This window comes from Stomoxys calcitrans, chromosome 2, assembly GCF_963082655.1.
Source record: "Stomoxys calcitrans chromosome 2, idStoCalc2.1, whole genome shotgun sequence".
Taxonomy (NCBI): domain Eukaryota; kingdom Metazoa; phylum Arthropoda; class Insecta; order Diptera; family Muscidae; genus Stomoxys; species Stomoxys calcitrans.
Window position 1 is genome coordinate 8509966 of NC_081553.1, and position 23908 is coordinate 8533873.

Sequence of the window (23908 nt, forward strand, 5' to 3'; positions counted from 1 at the left end):
TCCCCAAAGTGGATGAACGCCACAACTGACAGTTTTTCATGTCTTAATGGCTACCGGAGAAAATGTGAAAATGAGAACGCAACTCAGACATAGGCGAGTCTGTGTGCGAATGACTACGAGCAGGAGAAGGCAAGAGGGTTGTGCAGTTGGACAGCATTGCTGCACGAGCCAAAGATGTTGTGAAGAATCTCAATTTCGGATTCGCATGGAATGCAGATTTTCTTAAGCGAGTGCATGTGTGTGAGTGGTTTCCTGGGAAAGTGCCGGGCTAACCAAGTATAAGGTATATGGCAATGTCCATAAAGTGTGCATAGGTATGTATGGGGGCATCCTTTTGAGTCAAATGGGGAGTATATTGAAGAGATAAACGTCACCAGGACACAGTGGTGTTCCAAGAAAATTTCTGGTAATAAAATTAGTTAGAATTTCAGAAAATTATGAAACACAAAACTAGTTTCGTCCCAACCTTGTGAGTTTTTCTTGCATCTAAAGAGCTGGGATACACAAACCTACTGGGAAGCAAGTTACACTCGTTATGGTGTATAACTTATTCTCTAATTAATGATTTTCACTGAATCTGTATTTCTTACAAATTGCGAAAGGACTTTCTCTTCCACGTCATGCAATGTAGTTTTGTTTCATAAGCTATGTCCCTTTTGTCCTTTTGAGCATATCAACAAACAGAAAATTACAAAGCTAAAGTTATTTAAGGGCCTCTTGAAACACTGTCTGTCTTCTTTACACTTTTATTTCACAGGAAGTGAGTCTTTTGTATGCAAAAAAAAGTGTGTGTTTGTATCCCAGAAAATGTGATTTGCGTTCCTTTTTTCTGCTGACAAAAACAACAACAACAACTACGAAAAGCACAATAACACGAATGAAACTAAGAGCCACCCAAGACTCCAACAAAGATTTTAAGAGAAAAAAAAAATAAACAAAAATTGAAGGCAAAGACGAATGAACATCCTTTTCAATTTCTTACAAATGTTGAAAAAGAGTCGCAAACAATTTAAGCCGAATCGTATATACCCTCCACTATGTCAAGTTTATTGTCCGATATCTCTTAAAAGGCAAAAAAAGGAAAATGGATAAGTATTGCTAAACTAGTTGAGCCGATGAGGGCATACCTGGTTTGGATGTTGGGGATCATGATGAATGTCATTGTCTAAAGTTTCAAACGAATGGGATAAGAACTGCACCCTATAGAGGCTCATGAAGTAAAACCGGGAAATCGGTTCAAATGGCTATATCAGGTTATTCAGACCATACATGGCATGTTTGTTGAAGGTCATAGGAGAAGTTGTTTGGCAAATTTTCAGTCAAATTAGACAATAACTGCACTCTCTTCTGGCTGAAGAACGGTTTATATGGACCGATTCGGAACAAACTTCACAGTTCTATCGAATAACAATTAACAAATCGAATAACAATTAAGAAGGGAGATCGGCAGAACAGTTTATATGGGAACTTTATCAAAACATGGACCGATTCCAAGCGTTTAGCTTTACTCCTTCGATAGTAACCGTACTTTCAATAGAGCGACGGAAGGACAGACGACCAACGGACTGATGAACAAACAGATAGATGGACAGACGGACGCATGGATGGACAGATGTTCAGACAGATGAAAGGGCAGACGGACGGACGGATAGACGGACAGATGGACGGACATGGCTAGAACGCTGCGCCTCTTTAACTCTCTAATATATTTTGAGGGTGGGGCACTTGGCCCTGTATGCGGATATTCGAATTCGTGCCAATAACTGCGCTCTCTGCTGGCTCAAGGCCGGTTTATATAGACCGATTCGGAACAAACTTCATAGTTCTATCGAATAACAATTAACAAATCGAACATGGACCGATATGGTCCATTTACAACCCCAACCAACCTACACTAAGAGGATGGTTTTGCAAGAAATTCCGAGCGTTAGCTTTACGCCTTCGATAGTAAGCGACGGAAGGACAGACGAACAACGGACTGATGGACAAACAGATGGACGGACAGACGGACGCATGGATGGAGAGATGAAAGAGCAGACGGACAGACGGATAGATGGACGGACATGGCTTGAACGATTTACAATATCATGGCGATCAAAAATAAATACACTTTACTAGCCGAACCGGGCCCGCTCCACTGTGCCTTCCTTAATATCTTTTTAGGCTGGGGACACTTCGCCCTGAATGCGGATATCAAATTCGTGCCATTGTAGCCTATGACGCTGAACGCGTTCGAATCCTGGCGAGAACTTAGGACAAAGCGGTGTTATGCCCTCTTAATGTTGGCGACATTTGCGGGGTACAATGCCATGCATGGTCATTTAAAAAATTTTCCCCAAAGAGGTGTCGCACTGCGGGACGCCGTTCGAACTCGGCTATAAAAAAAGGTCCCTTATCATTGAGTTTAAACTTGAATCAGAAAGCACTCATTGATGTGTGAGAATTTGCCCCTTCTCGGTTCCCGGTGGTAATGTTCTTCCTTAGGGTAATGTTCTCATTAGGGAAGGGATGGCACCTCAGACATTTCGACTCAAATATGGATATCAAATTCGTGCTGCACTTCCAAATCCCTTTAATTTGAGCTCTATATTGCCATGGCCAGTAAATATGAACCGTTTGGAGGGTGTTTTGGGGGCTGAGGCGGCCACCGGCACTTTGCACTGAAAATACATATCAATTTCGTTCTTTATTGCCAATGGAAATGAAGATCAGATTAGGGAGTGCTTTAGGGCGTATTTGTTTTCTACTCTCAAATGCCTTTCATTTGAGTCCCATATTGTCATAATGGATCAAATAACCCATTTGGCGTATCTTTAGGAGAAAAAGCGCCACCTAGACTTGCATGCAAATTTTAATGTCATATTCGTAATCTACTCCCTAATATTTTTCATTTGAGTCCCATATAGCCATGGTCGGCTAATATGCCCAGTTAGGTGTATTTGGGGGTGGGCGACTTCCCCATACTTGGACCTAATGATTTATGCTATATTTGTAATCTACCCTTTATACGAAATCAGATACGAAATACATTTCATTTGAGCCCCATATTGAAATGAACGTCCAATATGGCTGTTTGGGGGAGTTTTCGCTTTGGGTCGGTCCGATAGGTTCTTAGACTCAAGCCTATTTTAAGGTGTTTTGGGACTGAGACGGCCCCCAGGCACTTGGACCCAACTTTTATTATGAAATTCGTACTCTACTCTTGAATACCTTTCATTTGAATCACATATTGTCTCGATCGGTCCACTTTTAGTATTGGGTAGCACTTTTGTGGTAAGGGGGAGGGTCCGCCCCACCTCGTGATATCAAAAAATTATATAGTCTATGTTTCCTTCCAGACCAACCTACACAATCTGTGAAAATTTCAAGGTAACTGGTTCAGCCGTTTTTGAGTCTATACGGAACAAACCGACAAACAAACACAAATAGAATTTTATAAGATAAAGTTTAAGACCAATACTTCGATGTGTTACAAACGGAATGACGTTAGTATAGTGTACCCCCATATTATGGTGAATGGTATAAAAAGAAACATAATGCATCTTAAAGTTATGGTCGTAGAGAAATTCCGAGTATTATATAAGATTTTCATTTATGACGCAAGCGTAACCAAAATCACAAGAAATTGAAAATATAGTAAATGGGATGATTTAAAATATGATAAATACCCACAACAATGTAAGTGGTGTAAGGCCACCGCTGTCACTATTAGTGCAGGAAGACATGTGTTTTTTTACGAATAAGCTGCCAGGATTTGTATCATTAGCAACTTAACCATAAAAATATAATAAAAGAAATATTACGTTTACTCGCTGCAGATTGATTAAAAAGTTACAAAAACTTTCCTCAAAGGACACCTGGGAGTCGAAAGTTTCAAAACATCGAAGCTGATAAAAAAATAATTGAAATATTTTGACAACACTTTTTTCCTCCTCCATCTCTTCTTTAATTCTAAGGAAGTTTTTATGGACAAGGGTTTTATAAAGACGATTTTGTGGTACATATAACGGCCAAACCGCTGCATGAATTTAACCAAAATTGGCACGAATCGAAAAAATAATTTTCCGGAGATGTGTAGAATATATACGAAAATTAGTTTACCGAAACGAAAATCCATGAAAATGAGAATATTCAACAAAAGAAGAAAAAACAGAAACAGAGCAAATTGTTGTTGCTTTTTACTTAAGCATCCGTTATTTGTGTGGGAGTATTAGTGGTAAGGTGACTGGTATGTGGGAAAGAGAGAGTATGCTAAAAGAGCTCGCTATTGGAAAGCGGGTGGGTGGTGCTGTGATACGTGTGGCCCTACCTGGTGTTCTTTGGCATGAAGGTCAGTCAATAGTTTAAGCTGTGGCTATGGACAATGACGTTTGCGGTTAAATATATTGGCAACGGTTAAATACAACTTTAGCAACGGTCTTATTTAAAAACAAATAAAAAGGCATTAAGTTCGGCCGAGCCGAATCGGTTTTTATGGTAGCTATATCAAAACATGGACCGATATGGTCCATTTACGACGGACGGACGGACATGGCTAGATCGACATAAAAGGTCACGACGATCAAAAATATATATACTTTATGGGGTCTCAGACGAATATTTCGAGTAGTTACAAACAGAATGACGAAATTAGTATTCCCCCATCCTATGTTGGAGGGTATAAAAATCAATTTGTGTTTGTTTATATGTTTGTTTGTTTGTTTGTTTGTGTGTTCCTTATAGACTCAGAATAGGCTGAACAGATTTTCTTGAAATTTCCACTGATGGTACATAATGATCCCGTGGTGAAAAAAGGGTACTACTTTTTTTGATATCGGATGGGGGAGCGGACCCTCCCCTTACCATTGTTTTCAAAACGCCAGATCTCAGATATGGGTGGTGAGATTTAAGCGAAATTTTGTGGTACCCTAAAAATAAAAATTTGGTATCCAAATTTCGGATGGGTACCTAGGAGGGCTGCCCCACCCTAAAACCTACCAAACACATATTTAGACCAATCACGACAATATGGGACTCAAATGAAAGGTATTTTCGAGAAGAATACAAATCTGATATCCAAATGTGGGACCACGTTTCTGGGGGTCCACCCCTTTACCAAAACACCTCCCAAACAGGACTTTTTTGCTGAACATGGGAATATAGGCCTTAAATAAAAGGTATTTGAATGTAGAATACGGACCTGATATCCAAATATGGGACCAAGTATTTGGGAGCCCCCTCTCCCCCAAAACATCCCCCGAAGGGTACAAATTTACGACCACAGCAATATGGGGCTCAAATGAAAGGTCTTTGGGAGTAAAGCACGAATCTGATATCAATGTTCGGGAAAAGTGTCTATGGAGCCACCCCATCCCCATAACACCATCCACATAGGAAGTATTTGCTGACCATTGCAATATGAAGCTCAAATAAGAGGTATTTTAGAGTAGAAAACGAATCTGAGATATATTTTAAAAGCCAAGTCACTGAGTGGCCGCCCCACCCCCAAAACCGGTAATTTTTGCCGACTATGGAAAAATTAATAAGGGTATTTGGGAGTAGATAATGAATCTGACATCAACATTCGGGACAAACTGTCTAGGGGACGTCCCAGCACCATAACAACCCCCAAGTAGGATGTGTTTGCACACCAAGACAATTTGGGTCTTCAAGATAGTGGAGCTCGATATCTAACTTTCTTAGCCTTAGTGTTTGGAGGACCACTAAAATCCCGAAAACACCCCTAAATCAGACATATTTACCGACCATGTCAATATGGGGCTTAAATGAAAAGAATTGGGGGGTGAAACAAGAATTTAAATCCACTTTCGGGACCAATTTTCTCAAAGTACCCCACAGACCATCGCAATATGGGGCTCAAATAAAGGTATTTGGGAGTAGAATACGAATTTGATATCCAAATGTAGAACCATGTATTTAAGGCATCACCCCTTCCACAAAACACCCCCAAAGAGTGAAATTTTTTCGGCCATGCCAATATGTGGCTGATATGAAAGGTATTTGAGATTAGAAAACGAATTTGATAACCTATTTTAGGGCCATGTGATTGGGGGACGCTTCATCCTGGGTTTAAATAAATGGTATTTGAGAGAAGAGCGCGATGCTGATAATTTTCAGGGCCATATGGGAGACCACCTCACCCCCGAAAACACCCCTTAATCAGACGTCATGAGAATAACGAGCTGAAATAAAGTATTTTAAGAATGGAGTACACCTTACATCCAAACTTAAATTCCTAGGCCGATAAAGTTCATATGCGATTCGGATAAAGGCACTTATATTGTTAAACTGTTAAAAATAAAATAAAAGTAATCATTCCACTGTCTAACAATTTCAATGAGATGGTAATAAAGCAGTCACATGCAGCTCATGAAGGACGTACTACAAGACACATGTAATTCGATTAAATAATTTCCTATAATTTACAACGTAAAACGCAATATCCTCTTATACATTAACTTACCTAGTCTCGTATTCAGCCAAGGACTTTCGAGAGAAATATCTTCTTAGCCACCACATCTGTAGTGGCCATAATCATTCGGCAATTAGGACATTGCTCAACACATTCCATTATGTAATTTGCCAAAACGGCGTTTATATCATCCTGAAAGTAAATTCAATGTCAAGAAAATGGGAACGGTCACCGGCTCACCTCAGCAGCCAACAGGGCACTGAATAAGATTTAATGACCCTTCAATAAGCAAAAATAAAATAAAATCGGATAAAGAGAAAACAATAACAAGCAAATTATGGTTATTGATGGTGGTGGTGGTCCTGGCTTAAGGCCACCATGAATATGGCCATGGCTATGCCATGTTCGTCATTAAACCATTGAAGCATATCCTCCGGCCAAGGTGGTTGGCCACTGATGATGGGCTTTGTGCAATTTCTTGTTTTTTTTTTTTGTGGTCCTGGCTTTGCTTCATTCAACACAAATTCAATACAGATTTATGACTGAAATTCGGATGGTATTTATTTTTATTGAAATGAATAATAAAGCCGCCTCTCATTTTTTACTCTCCCTTCTTCGGATTCCCAAAAGGCAAATCTTATTACAAGGCAGTGATTAAAACGCTGCAATGGTTGCGGTATTAATGTAATAACAATGCCATAAAATTAAAACTGCTATGTTGGCTGAAATCGACCGTTCATATGGTAGATCATATCGACCATTTCAACACTTATATCCGCAGGGGAAAACTCAATACATGTTTGGGTCAGATTAAAAGTGGGATAATAATTTTAAAAACCAGCAAGGAAAGGCAAAAGTTGAGCGGCGCCGACTGTGTAATAACCTACAGCAAGCCTATAAGTACAAAGTGTTAGCTATATCTGATTCTGAACCTAATTGATGGACCTCGAAGGATGTTCACAGATGGGTTATTTAACAATCCGTTTTAAAATTTCGAGCAAATATATTCAAACTGTAATAACTATGGTTGACAAATGACAACATTATTGCAAATTCTGACGAACATATATATGGGAGCTACATCTGAGTCTGAACCGATCTCGACCAAACTTCTTAGATTATTAGGAAAGCGTTATGTAAAATTTTGGCAAGATTGGTCAATAAATGCTCTCGCAATGGTTCTAGGAGTAAAAATCGGCGGTATACATATATGACAGCTATATCTAAATCTGAACTGATTTCTATGAAATTCGCCGGTAGCATTAGGAGACATACGATAATACTCCCTTCCAAATTTCGAGAGAGTCGTAAAACAAATGAGCACTTTATTGTAATACTAGCGCCTTCTTTAACTCTCTAATATCTATTTAGAACGGGGACACTTCGCCCTGAATGTGGATATGGTTCTACTGTATCCTATGTCCGTACACCGTACGGACACGGCTATAAAAAGGCCCCTTATCGTTGATAAGCTCAACTTGAATAGGAAAGCACTCATTGATGTATGAAAAGTTTGCCCCTGCTCGGTTCCTGGGCAAATTTTTACTCTACTCCCAAATGACTTTCTTTTGAGCCCCATATTACTGTATTGGTAAATATTTCTGTTTTAGAGGGTATTTCGGGAGTGGTCACTTGGCCATCAAAGTAAATTTAAGATTCGTGCTCTACTTTCGAAAACATTTCTTATGAGTCCCATAATGGCATGATCGATAAATAAGTTGTGTTTGAAGGTGGGGTGGACCCCAGGGTCTTTGTCCCGAAAATGAATATAAATTTCCCGAAAATCAATAAACTTCCACCCAAATAGCTCTCATATAATAGGGAGGTGTTTTGGGGTGGGGCGGCTCCCCAAACACATGGCTCTATATTGTCCTGATTGGTGTATATATCCATTCGGCGGGTTTTGGGCTGTCCCCGCGGCACCCTTTCCCAACAATAGAAAACATGTTTTTTTTCGCATTACCAATCTCCGAGATCTGGTATTTTTGAAATTAGGGTAATGAGAACTGCTTTTTAGGGGAGACATTTTGACTCTAATATGGATATCAAATTCATGTCCACTCCCAAATCCCTTTACTTTGAACCCCATTTTGTCATGGTGGGTAAGTATGAACCGTTTGGAAGGTGTTTTGGGGCTGGGGAGGACACCGGCACCTGAAAATAAATATCACATTCGCTCTTTACTCCCAAATATCGTTGATTTGAGCTCCACATTGCTATAGTCGGAAATGAAGTTCAGTTCAGTGGGTATCAAATTCGTTTTCTACTCTCAAATACATTTCATTTGAGTCCCATATTGCCATAATAGGTCAATAAATCTATTCGACGTATTTTTAGGAGAAAAAGAGCCACCTTGAGGGAGGGTCAGCCACCATCCGATATCTAAAAATTATATAACTTATGTTTCTTTTTTTGATTCTACGAAACAAACAAACAAACCGAAATTCATAAAATCATGATAACTCATATGCCGATTTGGGGAGTTTTTAGGGGGTGGAGTGACCGCCTACACTTCGATCTGAATTTGTATGCCAGATTCGAAATCTACTCCCGAATACCTATCATTTAAGCCCCATATTGATATGGACGACCAATTTTTCTGTTTTTAGACATGTTGGGGTTAGGGCGGGCGACTTCCTGGGTACTTGGACCCAATTTTTAATACCATATTCGTTTTCTACTCTTCAACACATTTCATTTAATATCCATATTGGCTTTATCGGCCCACTTATTATTTTGGGTGGCATTTTTTGGGGTAACGGGGAGGGTCCGCCCTCTTACGATATCAACAAATTATAAAGCATATTTTTTCTTCCTGACCATATTCGTAATCTACTCCCGAATACCTTTCATTTGAGTCCCATATTGTCATGATCGTCAAATAAACCTATTTTAAGGGGTTTTGGGGCTGGGGCGGCCCCCCGGGAACTTGGACCCAACTTTTATTATGAATTTCATACTCTACTTTTGAATACCTTTCATTTGAATCCCATATTGTCCCGATCGGTTCACTTTTATTTTTGGGTAGTACTTTTGTGGTAAGGGGGAGGGTCCGCCCCCCTCTCGATATCAAAAAATTATATCGCCTATGTTTCCTTCCAGATCAACCTACATAATCTGTGAACATTTCAAGGTAATCGGGTTAGCCGTTTTTGAGTCTTTTCCGTCTTTTTGGTTTTAGGTCGCATGTAACGTTTGAATTGATACTTTGATATGAGCACCAAAGGAAATTGATATGGAGTATGGCCTGTCCTTGAAAAGGTTAGCCGTTTTATTGCTTTGCGAGAATTATAAATCATTGAGATAGCCATTAGCCATAGCTAAACCATTAGGTATTCTTTAAAGGTTCAATGAATTTTTTCATTAATGAAAATCTTAAGAAAAAAGTTTAAAAACGTCTGCATTCTTCAAGAAGTTTATTCTTATTTTATCTACTGGGTTAAAATGAAAGTTTAGTTGCAAACTGATTCTTTGGCTTGCTCAACACTCTACTCCACTTAGCCTGCGGTCATGGGTCACCGTGAGTGTGTGTGTCTCTTTGAGCATTCTAACGACCAGGTTCAGCCACCCATTAATATCTGTGAATTATTTACAATTCGTCGTCTGGCCTTGTTACCAAGTGACCTTCGTATTGTCTTTTTGTTGTTTTGTTTGCTCAAGTTGAAGACCTAAATCACCAACAAAAGTAATCTTTGGCAAATCAATTTCATACATCCATACCCACACACACTCAGAAACATTCTGCCTCAGTGGGTTAAATGTCAAAGTATTTATAAAGGAAAAGTTTCATCCGTACGATTTGTTTGCCAGACATTGCCAATCAATGCTGTCAGCACCACAAAATCCATTCATAAGTAATCGCATATGCGCGTCTCTTCATAGGCGCGTACGTGTCCTCTTGTCAAAAGGGGCTCAGACGATTTAGGGACGTGACATTTGCAAGGCCAAGACATAGACTTGCCTTGGCCTGTGCCAGATAATTAATAAGGATTTGTTGGCCTTTTTTCTTCGTTTGTCCTATGTTACGCTGCAAACAAATTAAATGGGGATAAAAGTTCTGAAAATATTCCAAAGTTTGTTGAATCTGAGTATTGTCACGTTTGTCATTAATAACCTATCAAATCAAAGAAAACAAGCATCTCACGAAATGAGTGGGGAAAAAAGCAACAAGAAAAACAATACAAAACACATGAGAACTTACGAGCTTAAAAGTTGGGTCTGCAAAGTTTTATGTACTGAGTTGCTAGCCGAAATCTTATCAATAAATCAAAATGAGGCAATGACCTATATTTGTAACTAATGAGAAACATTTATTTTAGAGTTTTTCTAAGCGCCCAAAAGTACGAAATCAAACTCTTAGTCTCCCTTAACAACTTTTTTGCAGTCGTGTAATGACGGGAAATACACAAAAATAGACAGAACAAGTAAAAAAACTTCAAAATTTCATTATAGCTCCACTATATCCGAATATGGAGCGATTTGTATCTTAATTGATTTATATGTCCCAGTTTCAAAGTTCAGCGAAATTGGGTAACAAATGAGACTTTTGTGGGCTAAGACCCAAAATCGCCATATGCATTTTATTAGAGTGTGTAACAACGAGTTTCCTCCATTAGCTGGGGAAGGCTCGCGGGGGAAGGATTCGTCACAGAAATTTATAATTTCAGAGACAGCGGAAGAGATAGACGGTGGACGAGTTTTTAAGTTTAACGGTTTATTTCAGAATTTTCAGATTATTGCAGAGGTATTCAGAGCATCGTGTACCGGGGAGGCCTGGCTAAGCACTTCGCTTGCGATTCAGGGTGACGTCGTCGTCATTAATCTGGCGTAAAGGAGACCTAGATAAGTACTCCCGTCAACGCGGTTCTGGTGACCCTCCGGGTGGTGTGCCTAGTGGCTAAGTACTCCCTGACGTTGCTCGGGATATGAGTGCGTGTGGAGACCCGGATAAGTACTCCGCTTATAGATTGTGGTTTTCGGATGGGAAACCGGGCAATCGCCCAAGGGAGTTAGGGTGGTGGATGTCGAGTCATGGTCTGTGTGCACCGAAAGGTAGTATTGAAAGCGTAACGTTGTGGTGAAAGGCGAATACGTGTGTGGTCGGCATACCCTCACAGCTAGGGTTCATATTACACGTGAAATGGAGGAGTCACGGAGGTGGCCTACGTAAGCTCACCGCGGGGTCAACGTGTTTCACGGAATCAATTGCCCACGAACTCTGGTGCCCTGTGTAAGCACACCGCGGAATTAAGACGCTTCACAGAGTCAGCATGTTTCACGATTCCTGCGTGAGCACACCGCGGGGACACGTGGTTCGAGGTATGGACTTGTCACGAGCTCCGATAGCCTGCGTAAGCACACCGCCGGATTTAACGCGCTGCACACCATCACGGCCTACGTAAGCTGAACGCGTACTCTGGTGGCCTGCGTAAGCACACCGAGGGCTCACGTGGTTCGAGGTATGGACTGGTCACGAGCTCTATTGGCCTGCGTAAGCACACCGCGGGATTTAACGCGCTGCACACCATCACGGCCTACGTAAGCTCACCGCGGTGTAAACGTGTTTCACGGAATCAACTGTCCACGAACTCTGGTGGCCTGCGTAAGCGCACCGCTAGATTAACAAGCTTCACACACTTCATATGGTCACGATGTTTCACGATTCGCGAGGTTGGCCTGCGTAAGCACACCGCGGGATTTAACGCGCTGCACACCATCACGGCCTAAGTAAGCTCACCGCGGGGTCAACGTGTTTCACGGAATCAACTGGCCACGAACTCTGGCGGCCTGCGTAATCTCACCGTGGGATTAACACTCATATGGTCACGATGTTTCACGATTCGCGAGGGTGGCCTGCGTAAACACACCGCGGGATTTAACGCGCTACACACCGTCACGGTGGCATGCGTAAGCACACAGCGGGATTTAACGCGTTGAACACGGTTGTGAATATTCACTGTCCGCTCCGCGAAGGTGGCCTACGTAAGCACACCGCGGGGTAAAAATTGTTCACTGAATGCCCCGTCACGAACTCGGGTGGCCTGCGTAAGCAAACCGTACGATTTAACGCTTTGCACGGTTACGGATATTCACGGTTCACAGAGGTGGCCTGCGTAAGCAGACCGCGGGGTAAACGTTGTTCATCTTATGTTTTGACACGAACTCTGGTGGCCTGCGTAAGCACACTGTAGGATTGAACGCGTTGCACTTTCACTTGTTCACCACAATTTGTCTCGTTTCACCACTCTCACTTACCTGTGACATGTCTTATTCTGACAAGTGCTTTGTGACTGATCCCCGTTTTTACTTGTGACTCCCTTTTTATAGGCCTTTGCCCTCTTCCCATGTACCGTTTTTCCCTTGACTATCGACAGTCACCAAGGGCTTGACCAACGCATAGTGTTTGACTGCTGCCTGCGTAAACCCTGTGCGTATGGGTATTTGCTGCTCTATCGCAGTCGCCTCCACCGCCGCTGTCATCAACCTACAGCGCGTATACGGTTTTTCACTGCGTTGCTTATATACAAAAATGATGTGTGTGTGGTTGTTCGTTGATGAGGCTGTTGAGTATGTGCTATGTTCTAGGTTGTGTGTTTTGTTGCTGTTCGCTCACTTGGCTATGTTGTATGTTTTGTTGTTGGTTTGCATGTTGGGTTTTTTAATGCAGTCATCCAGGCAGAGAAACTCACGCAGAAGAAAAAAAAAAACACAGCGCACAATTCATTTCAAGGTCAAACTTCATTTGGCAACGTAGAAAAATAGATAATGTAAAAAAAAACAAATGGAATTCATGTAACAAATAACAAATAGAATTCATCAAAAGCGACAACACGGGTCCTAACAAAAGTGTGTGAGGTGAAAACGAGTGTAACGACTTTCGCCGTTGCAAGTGAGACATATGAGACCCTAAATATAGACTAGACCTGAGCATAATGTGACATAACTGAATACAGGGCACAAACCATTGCGGCCTAACTGGAAAATGAAAAAAGGCCCCAAAAACAAATGCACCGCAAAGTTAGTAAATGTCCTCCCAAACCAATGTCCTCCCAAACCGATTAACAATTTGGGTTTTGATTTCATAATGCAATTTCAACCCAAACACCAAAATGAAATTAGACCCCAAAGTGTGCATAATCACCCCAAATATCTCGTTGGTGTTTAAAGAGTATATTTGGGATGTTAATGTAAAGAGTGGTCGATCCATAAAAAAGGAGGCCACCGTAGCGGGGAGGTTAGCATGTTCGCCTATAACGCTGAACTCCTGGGTTTGAATCCTAGCTAGACCATCAGACAAAAATTTTCAGCGGTTATTTTCCCCTCCTAATGCTGGCAACATGTGTGAGGTAATATGCCACGTAAAACTGTTGCACTGCGGCACGCCGTTCGGACTCGGCTAAAAAAAGCAAGGCTTTTATCATTGAACTTAAAATTGAATCGGACTGCACTCATTGATATGTGAGAAGTTTGCCCCAGTTCCTTATTGGAATGTCCATGGGCAAATGGAATCGGTAAATATACCCGATTTAGGGGTATTTTGGGGAGTGGGGTGGTCCCTCAAACACTAAGCCCGGAAAATATATCAGCAACGTGCTCTATTCTCATATATCTATATATCATTTATTTGAACCCCCATGTTGGCATTGGCCTCAAAATCAGATACCAAATTCCTTTTTTTAATCTCATTTAAACTCCTTATTGCAAAAGTCAGCAAATATGTCCGGTTTGGGGAATTGGCCCTAAAACTATAAACATTTAGTTCCACTCTCTTTGAGACACAAACTGTCTTGGTGTCCTAGACAGTTGCTCCCTAATGTTGCTATCAGATACGTGGTCTGCTGCCAAATACTTTTAAGTTGAACCCCATATTGCCATAGTTGATATCAGATACGTGGTCTACTCCCAAATACCTTTAATTTGAGCCCCATATTTCCAAAGTTAGCAAACATGATTGGTTTGGGGGGTGCTTTGGGGGATGGGCGGCCACTCAGTGAGTTGGCCTTGAAAATATATATCGGATTCGTGTTCTACTCTAAAAACCTTCTTATTTGAGCCTCATATTGCAATAGTCAACAAATACTTCCAGGTGGTGTTGAGGGGGTGGGGTGGCCCCATAGACACTTTTCCTTGCTTTACTCCCAAAAACCTTTCATTTGAGCCCCATATTGCTATAGTCGTAAATTTGTCCCCTTGTTTTTGGTAAGAGACGGCCATATTTGGATATCAGATTCGTATTCTACACTGAAATACCTTTTATTTAAGCCCCATACACACATGGTCGGTAAATAAGTATTGCTTGGGGGGGTGTTTTGGGGAAGGGGTGGACCCCCAGAATCGTGGCCCCACATTTGGATATCAGATTCGTATTCTACTCACAAATACCTTTCATTTGAGTTCCATATTGCCATGGTCGGTAAATATTTCCGATTTAGGGGTGTTTTGGGGGTTGCGGTGGCCCCCTAACACTTGGTCCGACAATTGGATATCAGATACGTTTTCTTATCCTAAATACCTTTCATTTGAGTCCCATATTGTTATGGCTGGTCTAAATATATGTTTGGTCGGTTTGAGGGTGGGGCGGCCCCCCTAGGCACCCCATCCGAAATATGGATACCAAATTTTATTTTTAGGGTACTATAAGAGAGCACACAAAATTTCGCTTATATCGCAACACCTATCTTTGAGATCTGGCGTTTCTGAAAATTTGGGTAAGGGGGAGGGTCCGCCCCCCTTCAGATATCAAAAAATGTAGTACCCTATTTTCAAACAAAGAAACCTACAAACACAAATTAATTTTTATATATAAGATTCTTGTCAACCCCTTACCATGAAAATCAAATTCTTCCATTAACCGTCTAGTCATATGAAGTTCTCTCATGTTCAATTCCAATTGGAAATTCGCCACGTATTTGAGATAATCTCTTAAATCCGGCCGTTTGAAATCTCTGACATATAATTTAAAATCTTTCGAAACAAAAGGAAACTGCTCCTCTCGGCTTTGGAATTTTGACAAAAGTAAAGCCCCAGACAAACATTCAACAAAGCGAAAACGAAAAAAAATACAAAGTGAAAACACTAAACTACCAAACTTTATGGGCTAGTAACAATTTCAGCCACAAAATAAAAGACAGCAAAGGACGAAGGTCATATCGTAAACAGAGCAGGAAGTTTTTGTTTGGCATTTGTTTGTGCTTTTAAAATTTAAAAAAACAAAATCAACATATCAACATGATCCCTTTTTTAGTGGGACAAAGAGTTGAGTTGTTTTCGGTTACACTTCCAGGTGTGTAGTTGTGAGGCCTGGACATATGTTTGGGTATTCCTCTACGTTTTCACTATGGTGTGTTACTTTTGTGGTTAACATTTGCTATTGTTAGTTTGTGTGTGTGTGTGTTTGTGTAAGCTACCTTAATGGCATAAAAAAAACCAACAGCAAGGACATGCCCAACGTTTGGGGACCTCAACTCTTTTATCGTTAATACCCACAGCAATCGAGAAAAGAACAAATTTTATTTGTTTGGGCTGTGCTTAGTTTTATATTTAACAAAAGGTTTTTACAAACTTCAACAAATGACTGTGAGTGAGTGTGTGTGTGTGGGTGTGTATTGCGTTGCTGGTTGCGGCATTGGTGTTTGTTTTACTAGTCGCAGGTAAATAAGTTGTGTGTTTTGGTAAGCTGTCCTTAAGGATTAACCCTTTGGAGAATATGTTTTATATGAAAATAGGTTGCTATTACAAAGGTCGGCTTGGTTTGATGTGTGATTTACATTTCCGCCTCTCGCATTTTATCCTACCAAATGATTATAAAAGAAAAACAAATTTCAAGGTCATATTAATCAAAATGTACTGGAACAGTACTGGAAGATTTGGTAATAAAAAGCATGTCACAAGCAAAAAAAAGATATCACTATCCAAATTATTGGATATAATGGCATCTATCCATAAGATGTCAATTCGTATATAGCCGTAAATGGCCGTATTGGGTAAAAACTTAGATTTCGAGGATAATAAACAGCTAGATAATACATATGACTCATGAAAAAAGTGTTGCATTCGAATAGAATTCGAACCAAAATTTATAGCTGAAGTTGCAGCACAATACGTTTAGTTAGTACTAATAGATGGTGTTGTGTTATAGCAAGGAAGTTGAGTTTAAACTTCTTTACGGAACGTATCATAACGGGACAGAAAGGACTACGAGCTCACTTATGTAACATCGGCGCGGCAAGCGATGCATGGTGGATGGTAGTCGTCAATTTCAATCACATATTTCCAAAGACAACATTTCAGTGCAATTTTTAATAGAGACAACATTTTAGGGAATTTATTTTTATACCCACCACCGTAGTATAGGGGGTATATGCATTTAGTCATCAGTCAGTCAGTCAGTCAGTCAGTATAGTATATAGGGTATATGCATTTAGTCATCAGTCAGTCAGTCAGTCAGTCAGTCAGTCAGTCAGTCAGTCAGTCAGTCAGTCAGTCAGTCAGTCAGTCAGTCAGTCAGTCAGTCAGTCAGTCAGTCAGTCAGTCAGTCAGTCAGTCAGTCAGTCAGTCAGTCAGTCAGTCAGTCAGTCAGTCAGTCAGTCAGTCAGTCAGTCAGTCAGTCAGTCAGTCAGTCAGTCAGTCAGTCAGTCAGTCAGTCAGTCAGTCAGTCAGTCAGTCAGTCAGTCAGTCAGTCAGTCAGTCAGTCAGTCAGTCAGTCAGTCAGTCAGTCAGTCAGTCAGTCAGTCAGTCAGTCAGTCAGTCAGTCAGTCAGTCAGTCAGTCAGTCAGTCAGTCAGTCAGTCAGTCAGTCAGTCAGTCAGTCAGTCAGTCAGTCAGTCAGTCAGTCAGTCAGTCAGTCAGTCAGTCAGTCAGTCAGTCAGTCAGTCAGTCAGTCAGTCAGTCAGTCAGTCAGTCAGTCAGTCAGTCAGTCAGTCAGTCAGTCAGTCAGTCAGTCAGTCAGTCAGTCAGTCAGTCAGTCAGTCAGTCAGTCAGTCAGTCAGTCAGTCAGTCAGTCAGTCAGTCAGTCAGTCAGTCAGTCAGTCAGTCAGTCAGTCAGTCAGTCAGTCAGTCAGTCAGTCTGTCTGTCTGTCTGTCTGTCAGTCTGTCAGTCTGTCAGTCTGTCTGTCTGTCTGTCTGTCTGTCTGTCTGTCTGTATGTCTGTCTGTCTGTCTGTCTGTCTGTCTGTCTGTCTGTCTGTCTGTCCGCCATCCGACCCAACCATGGTAAAGATCGGACTGTATTTACATATAGCTGTCATATAGACCGATATACCGGTTAAGGGTCTGAAGCTCATAAAAGCCTTATTTATTACCCGATCTTGTTGAAATTTTAAATACAAAGTTCAACAGTGACTTTTATCTATTAGAGCACTCTATGTACGTGCCGAATTTGCGTGTATAATTTATCCAATTTTCACCAGATTGTGGCGAAAGGGGCGTTTACATATACACCCGAGGTGGTGGGTAACCAAAGTTCGGCCCGGCCAAAGTTAATGCCTTTTTACTTATTTTAGTGTACCCATGATTTGTTATCAGTTATAAGTCATATAAGAAAATCTAAAATGTTGTTAAAGTTACTCAAAATTCAGGAACTGCGAAACTTTTGCCTCTCCTGATTTGTTGTCTTAAATATAATGCCCACAATTTTCGAAAAAGTTTAAACCTATCGTTGTTGTCGTACAAAAATATTAACCTTAAACAGACTTCGGAAATCACTTAAAATCACACATAGATGTTAAACCGTCCCATGCTGCTGACTAATGCACGGCGTCATTGGTCTTATTGGAGACGAACGTGCATTTAAGTGGTTATCCTAAGAACAGTTTAAATACCACAATTTCCTCTCGACAAGTGATTGAAGTGTCTGACCTGTTGAAATGCTAGAGTGGGACATTCGTAGAAAGTATAGTGTAGTACACTCAGAGAAATTTCGGAGTAAAAACAGCAAAAATGTTTGCTGTTACAGCAAAAAGTCTACTGAAAATTGAGCAGTAGTAATTTTTTTGCTAAAACAGCAAACATTTCTTGCTGTTTTGAAACTGTAAAAACCTAAAAAAAACCCAAAAAGTAAAAAGGCGTTAAGTTCGGCGGGGCCGAACTTTGAATACCCACCACCTCGGGTATATATGTAATCCACCTTTCGTCAAAATCCGGTGAAAAATGCATACCTTATGCCCCATCGAAATATGTTCCGACCAAATACTTATAAGTACAGGTCATTGTTCAATTGGTTTTTGGTTTTTATGTAGCTATATCTACAAATAAACCGATCTGAACGATATACGACACGCATGTCGAAAAGCCTAAAAATAAGTCACTGTGTCAAATTTCAGTGAAATCGGATTATAAATGCGTCTTTAATGGGGCCAAGACTTTAAATCGAGATATCGGTCTATATGGCAGCTATATCCAAATCTGGACCGTTGTAAACCAAATTGAAGAAGAATGTCGAAGGGCTTATCTTAACTCAATGTCCCAAATTTGGGCGAAATCGGGCAATAAATGCGCCTTTTATGAACCCAAAACCTCATATTGAGATATCTGTCCATATGGCAGCTATATGCAAATCTGGACAGGTGTGAGCCAAATAGAAAAAGGATGTCGAGTGGCTGAACTTAACTCACTGTCCTAAATTTTGCCAAAATCTGACAATAAATGCGCTTTTTATGGCCTCAAAACCTTAAATCGAGAGTTTGGTTATATGGCAGCTATATCCAAATCTGGAACGATTTGGGCCAAGATGCAGAAAAATATCGAAGATCCTAACACTGTCCCAAATTTAGGCGACATCAGACAATAAATGCGTCTTTTATGGGCCCAAAACCTCAAATCGACATACAAAACCTCAAATCGACATATCTGTCTATATGGCAGCTATATGCAAATCTAGACCGATGTGAGCCAAATAGAAGAAGGATGTCGAGGGGCTTAACTTAACTCACTGTCCTAAATTTTGGCAAAATCGGACAATAAATGCGCCTTTTATGGCCCCAAAACCATAAATCAAGAAATCGGTCTATATGACAGCTATATGCAAATCTGGACCGATCTACGCCATATTGCAGAAGTTTGTTAAAGGGCTTAACAGTTTGTTAAAGGGCACAATAAATGCGCCTTTTATGGGCCTAAAACCCTAAATCGAAAGATCGGTCCATATGGCATGGACCAAATTGAAAAAAGATGTCGAAGGGGCTAACACAATTCACTGTCCTACATTTTGGCAAAATCGGACAATAAATGCGACTTTTATGGCCTCAAAACCTTAAATCGAGAGATCGGTCTATATGGCAGCTATATTCAAATCTGAATCGATCTTCGCGAAATTGCAGAAATATATTAATTTTAATTTGATATCAGCAGACTTATTTCTCTGGGTGTAGGGACAAAAAACGATTGAATTAAGACACAAATCGGGGACGCAAGGCAATCCCTCAACAACACTTAGAGTCCCTCTGGAATTTTCCATTTTTTTTTTTTGCTTGTCTTTCGCTATATCCTGTTCCTGTTTTTTTTTTAACTGTACATAAGTGTGTGTGTATGTGTCCATTTGCAGGTGATGGAAGGGTAAATATTATACTTCGATACATTTTGCTACTTTAACCTCAATTCCTTTAATTTGCTGTAGCTAGCCGCAATTGTCCTCTTCTTTAACGTTTGGTTTTTTTTTTCTTTCTTATGTCTTTCTATTTGCAGAGTGGGCGAAAATGGTCAATGGGATCAAGTGCCACAAATACAAACAAAATCAAATGTAACATCCCATCAAGTCACCGGGCTGGTGCCCTTTACCGTCTACAGTTTTCGCCTGAAGGCTGTCAACAAGCTGGGCATTAGTCCCCCCTCCAAAGAATCCTACTACATAGTGACCTTGCGTGAGGGTAAGTATCGACCAGTCGTCAGTCAATATAACCAACCCATCTGAACATAACAATTACCTGGAATTTCAATGGAATTTCCTACGCACAAAGCAGCCAACAGAAAATAGACTTAAAAGCACGAAACATTAACTCCAAAAAAGGCCTCCTATAATAAACTTGAAGGCAACTTTTTTAAGGTCTATGCATGAGAACGAAAAACAAAACAACAAAATAGGATAAAGTTATGGTATCTACAGGCCACCACATGGAGGTAAAAGATACTTTGAAAATGTCTGCACAAGATAGCACCACAGGCACAGGTGGCCATGTAAGAGAGTATACAAGTTGTGGATGTACTGTGCAAGACTATATGTAAAGGGAGCACTACCCTGCAAACATTTTTGATTGCCAAACACTCTTCCGATGAATCTTCTAGAAGACGAGTTAGTCTAAGAGTCTTAGACGATTCCTCTGTAAGACTATTCCGCGAATCCTCCATTTGAGTTGCTAAAGAGTAATTCAGAAGAATCTTGAAAGATCTTAGAGTCGTGCGTGAATCGTGTATGGGGGAGTAACAAATAAGTGTCTTGAAAGATTAGTAAAGCAGAAAGTTACCTCAGGTGATTAATAAACCAATCTTCTGGACGAGTACAACGCAAAAGTTTGCGCAAGAATCGTCACGAAGTGTAGCTAAAACTTCCGCCCATTCAATAATAAAGCAATGTGTTAAGCGAATCGTCCCGAAGATTTGCTAAAACTTACGCACATGCAATGGATTGTCCAATGATAACCTAGAAAAGTGTTTCACGAGTCAAACGGAAGACTATCACGCAATGGGTTAAGCGAATCGTCTCAAAGATTTGCTAAAACTTCCGCATATGCAATGGACTGTCCAATGATAACCTAGAAGAGTGTTTCACGAGTCATACAGACGATAATAACGCAATTGCTTGTAAGAGCATCGTCGTGAAGAGATGCTACAACTTCCACACACTCAATGGATTGTCCAATGATATCGTAGAAGAGTGTTTCGCAACTAATATGGAAGAACAATGGCGTAAGAAACCTTGCAGAAGTTTATTTCTTTCATTGCGGAGACAAACATTCTGCCAAAACTATGAAAAATGTTTGTAGGGTATGGCTATGAAAGTCCTATTTGTGAATGTGTGATGTAGAAAAAGTTTATTTGAGTAACATTTGCCCACATCTCAAACATATGAGACGAATATATGTTTGCATTAGGGCTTCGAGTAATTCAATTCATATAAGATTCATTTGGTATGAACTCATCGAAAAAAGGGAACTGTTAGTAGGCATATACAATACATAAATAGAAAGAACAGAGAGAGAGTGAGCTCAAATTTGTAAAATGTGCTTCTTACATTGAATATGCAAGGAGTGCTATAGCACATAATTCAATAAAATTTTAAACCACCCATACACCTTGAAAATGGCATAGTTAAAGGATAAACTTTTTTGGGATCACTCAAAGTAAAAACTTGTGGAAAAAAGTTTTTACTTTCAAAAAATCTGCAGAAGGCAGCTACCTATCCCCTACTTCACCTGCAAGGGGGTCATTGGCAAATGTTGGAAGCTTAAAACATTCGCAGTAAAAAAGTTGTACGAAATTTGCGCCAAATCGGATGACAATTGCGACCTCTAGAGGCTCAAGAAATCAAGATTCCAAATCGGTTTATATGGCAGCTATACTAGGTTATTTTCCGATTTGCGCCATACTAAGCGCAGTTGTTGAAAATCATAACAAAACACCTCATGCAAAATTTCAGCCAAATCGGATGAGAAATGCGCCCTCTAGCGGCGTAAGAAGTCAAGTCCCCAGATCGGTTTATATGACAGTTATATCAGGTTATGGACCGATTTGAACCATATATGGCACAGTTGCTGGAAGTTATAGCAAAACACGTCGAGCAAAATTTCATTCCAATCGAATAAAAATTGCGCCCTCTAGAGGCTCAAGAAGTCAAGACCCAAGATCGGTTTGTATGGCAGCTATCTCAAAACATGGACCGAATTGAACCATACTTTGCACAGTTCTTGGCTATCATAACAAAACTGTCGTGCAAAATTTCATTCCAATGCGAAAAGAATTGCGCCCTCTAGAGGCTCAAGAAATCAAGACCCAAGATCGGTTTATATGGACCAATATGGCCCATTTACAATCTCAACTGACCTACATACAGACAGACAGACGGACGGACGGAAGGACGGACATGGCTAGATCAACATAAAATATAACGACGATCAAGAATATACATACTTTATGGGGTCTCAGATGAATATTTCGAGTATTTACAAACAGAATGAGGAAACAGGTATACCCCTATCCTATGGTAAAGGGTATTAAAATAGATCAACAAAAAATAAGAAACCCAAGATTATTTTTTTTTTTTTTTTTTAAAAATTAGAACAAATTTTTTTTTTAATTTTTTAAATAAAAATTTTTGTAGGGTTGAGTTAGGTCTAAAGCAGAATTTTGGAGAACAAACAAATTTGCCATAAACATTCCATTAAGGACAAGTTCTAGCTCAATGATGAGGGACCTAATTTTTATAGCCTACTAGCCGAACCGGGCCGGCTCCGCTGCGCCCTTTTTAACTCTCTAATATCTTTTAAGGGTGGGGACACTTTGCCCTGAATGCGGATATCGAATTTGTGCCATTGTAGCCTATGGCGCCGAACGTGTTCGCATTCTGGTGAGAACATCGGACAAAGCGGTGTTTATCCCCTCTTAATGTTGGCGACATTTGCGAGGTACCATGCCATGCATGGTCATTTAAAAACTGTTCCTCAAAGTGATGTCGCACTGCGGGCCGCCGTTCGAACTTGCCTATAAAAAAAGGTCTCCTATCATTGAGTTTAAACTTGAATCGGAAAGCACTCATTGATGTATGAGAATTTGCCATTTGGTGGTAATGTTCTCATTAGGGGAGGGATGGCACCTCAGACATTTCGATTCAAATATGGATATCAAATTCATGCTGCATTTCCAAATCCCTTTAATTTGAGCCCCATATTGCCATGGCCGGTATATATGAACTGTTTGAAGGGTATTTTGGGTCTGGGCGGAGACCGGTACTTGGCACTGAAATAAGATATCAAATTCGTTCTTTATTCCCAACGGAAATGAAGTTCAGTTTAGGGAGTGCTTTAGGGCGTACCGCAAAACACTTGGCTCCAAAATTGGATATCAAGTTCGTTTTCTACTTTCAAATACCTTTCCATTTGATACCATTTGACGTGTCTTTAGGAGGAAAAGCATCACCTAGACTTGAATGCAAATTTTAATGTCATAATCGTAATCTACTTCCTAATACTTCTCATTTCAGTCTCAAAAAACTATAAAGTCTATTCCTACTTCCTCACCAAATTCGTAATATACTCCCGAATACCTTTCATTTGAGTCCCATATTGTCATGATCGTCAAATAAACCTATTTTTAGAGGTTTTGGGGCTGGGGCGGCCCCCCAGGTACTTGGACCCGACTTTCATAATCTTCTCTTGATTACCTGTCATTTGAATCCCATATTGTCCCGATCGGTCCACTTTTGATTTTGGGTTGTGTTTTTGGCATAAGGGGGAGGGTCCGTCCCCTTCCGATACCGACAAATATAGCCTATGTTTCTTCCTTGACCAACC

The 23908-nt window shown here is 40.4% G+C and overlaps 1 protein-coding gene across 1 annotated transcript in view; it reads left to right on the top strand.

The window, feature by feature from the left end:
• LOC131995287 (protein sidekick-2-like) overlaps positions 1 to 23908 on the top strand; it is a 188255-nt gene that overhangs the window by 83012 nt on the left and 81335 nt on the right. Inside the window, exon 7 of the mRNA XM_059363754.1 lies at positions 20091 to 20272. Coding sequence (XP_059219737.1) covers positions 20091 to 20272 — 182 coding nt within the window. The remainder of the gene's footprint in view (positions 1 to 20090; positions 20273 to 23908) is intronic.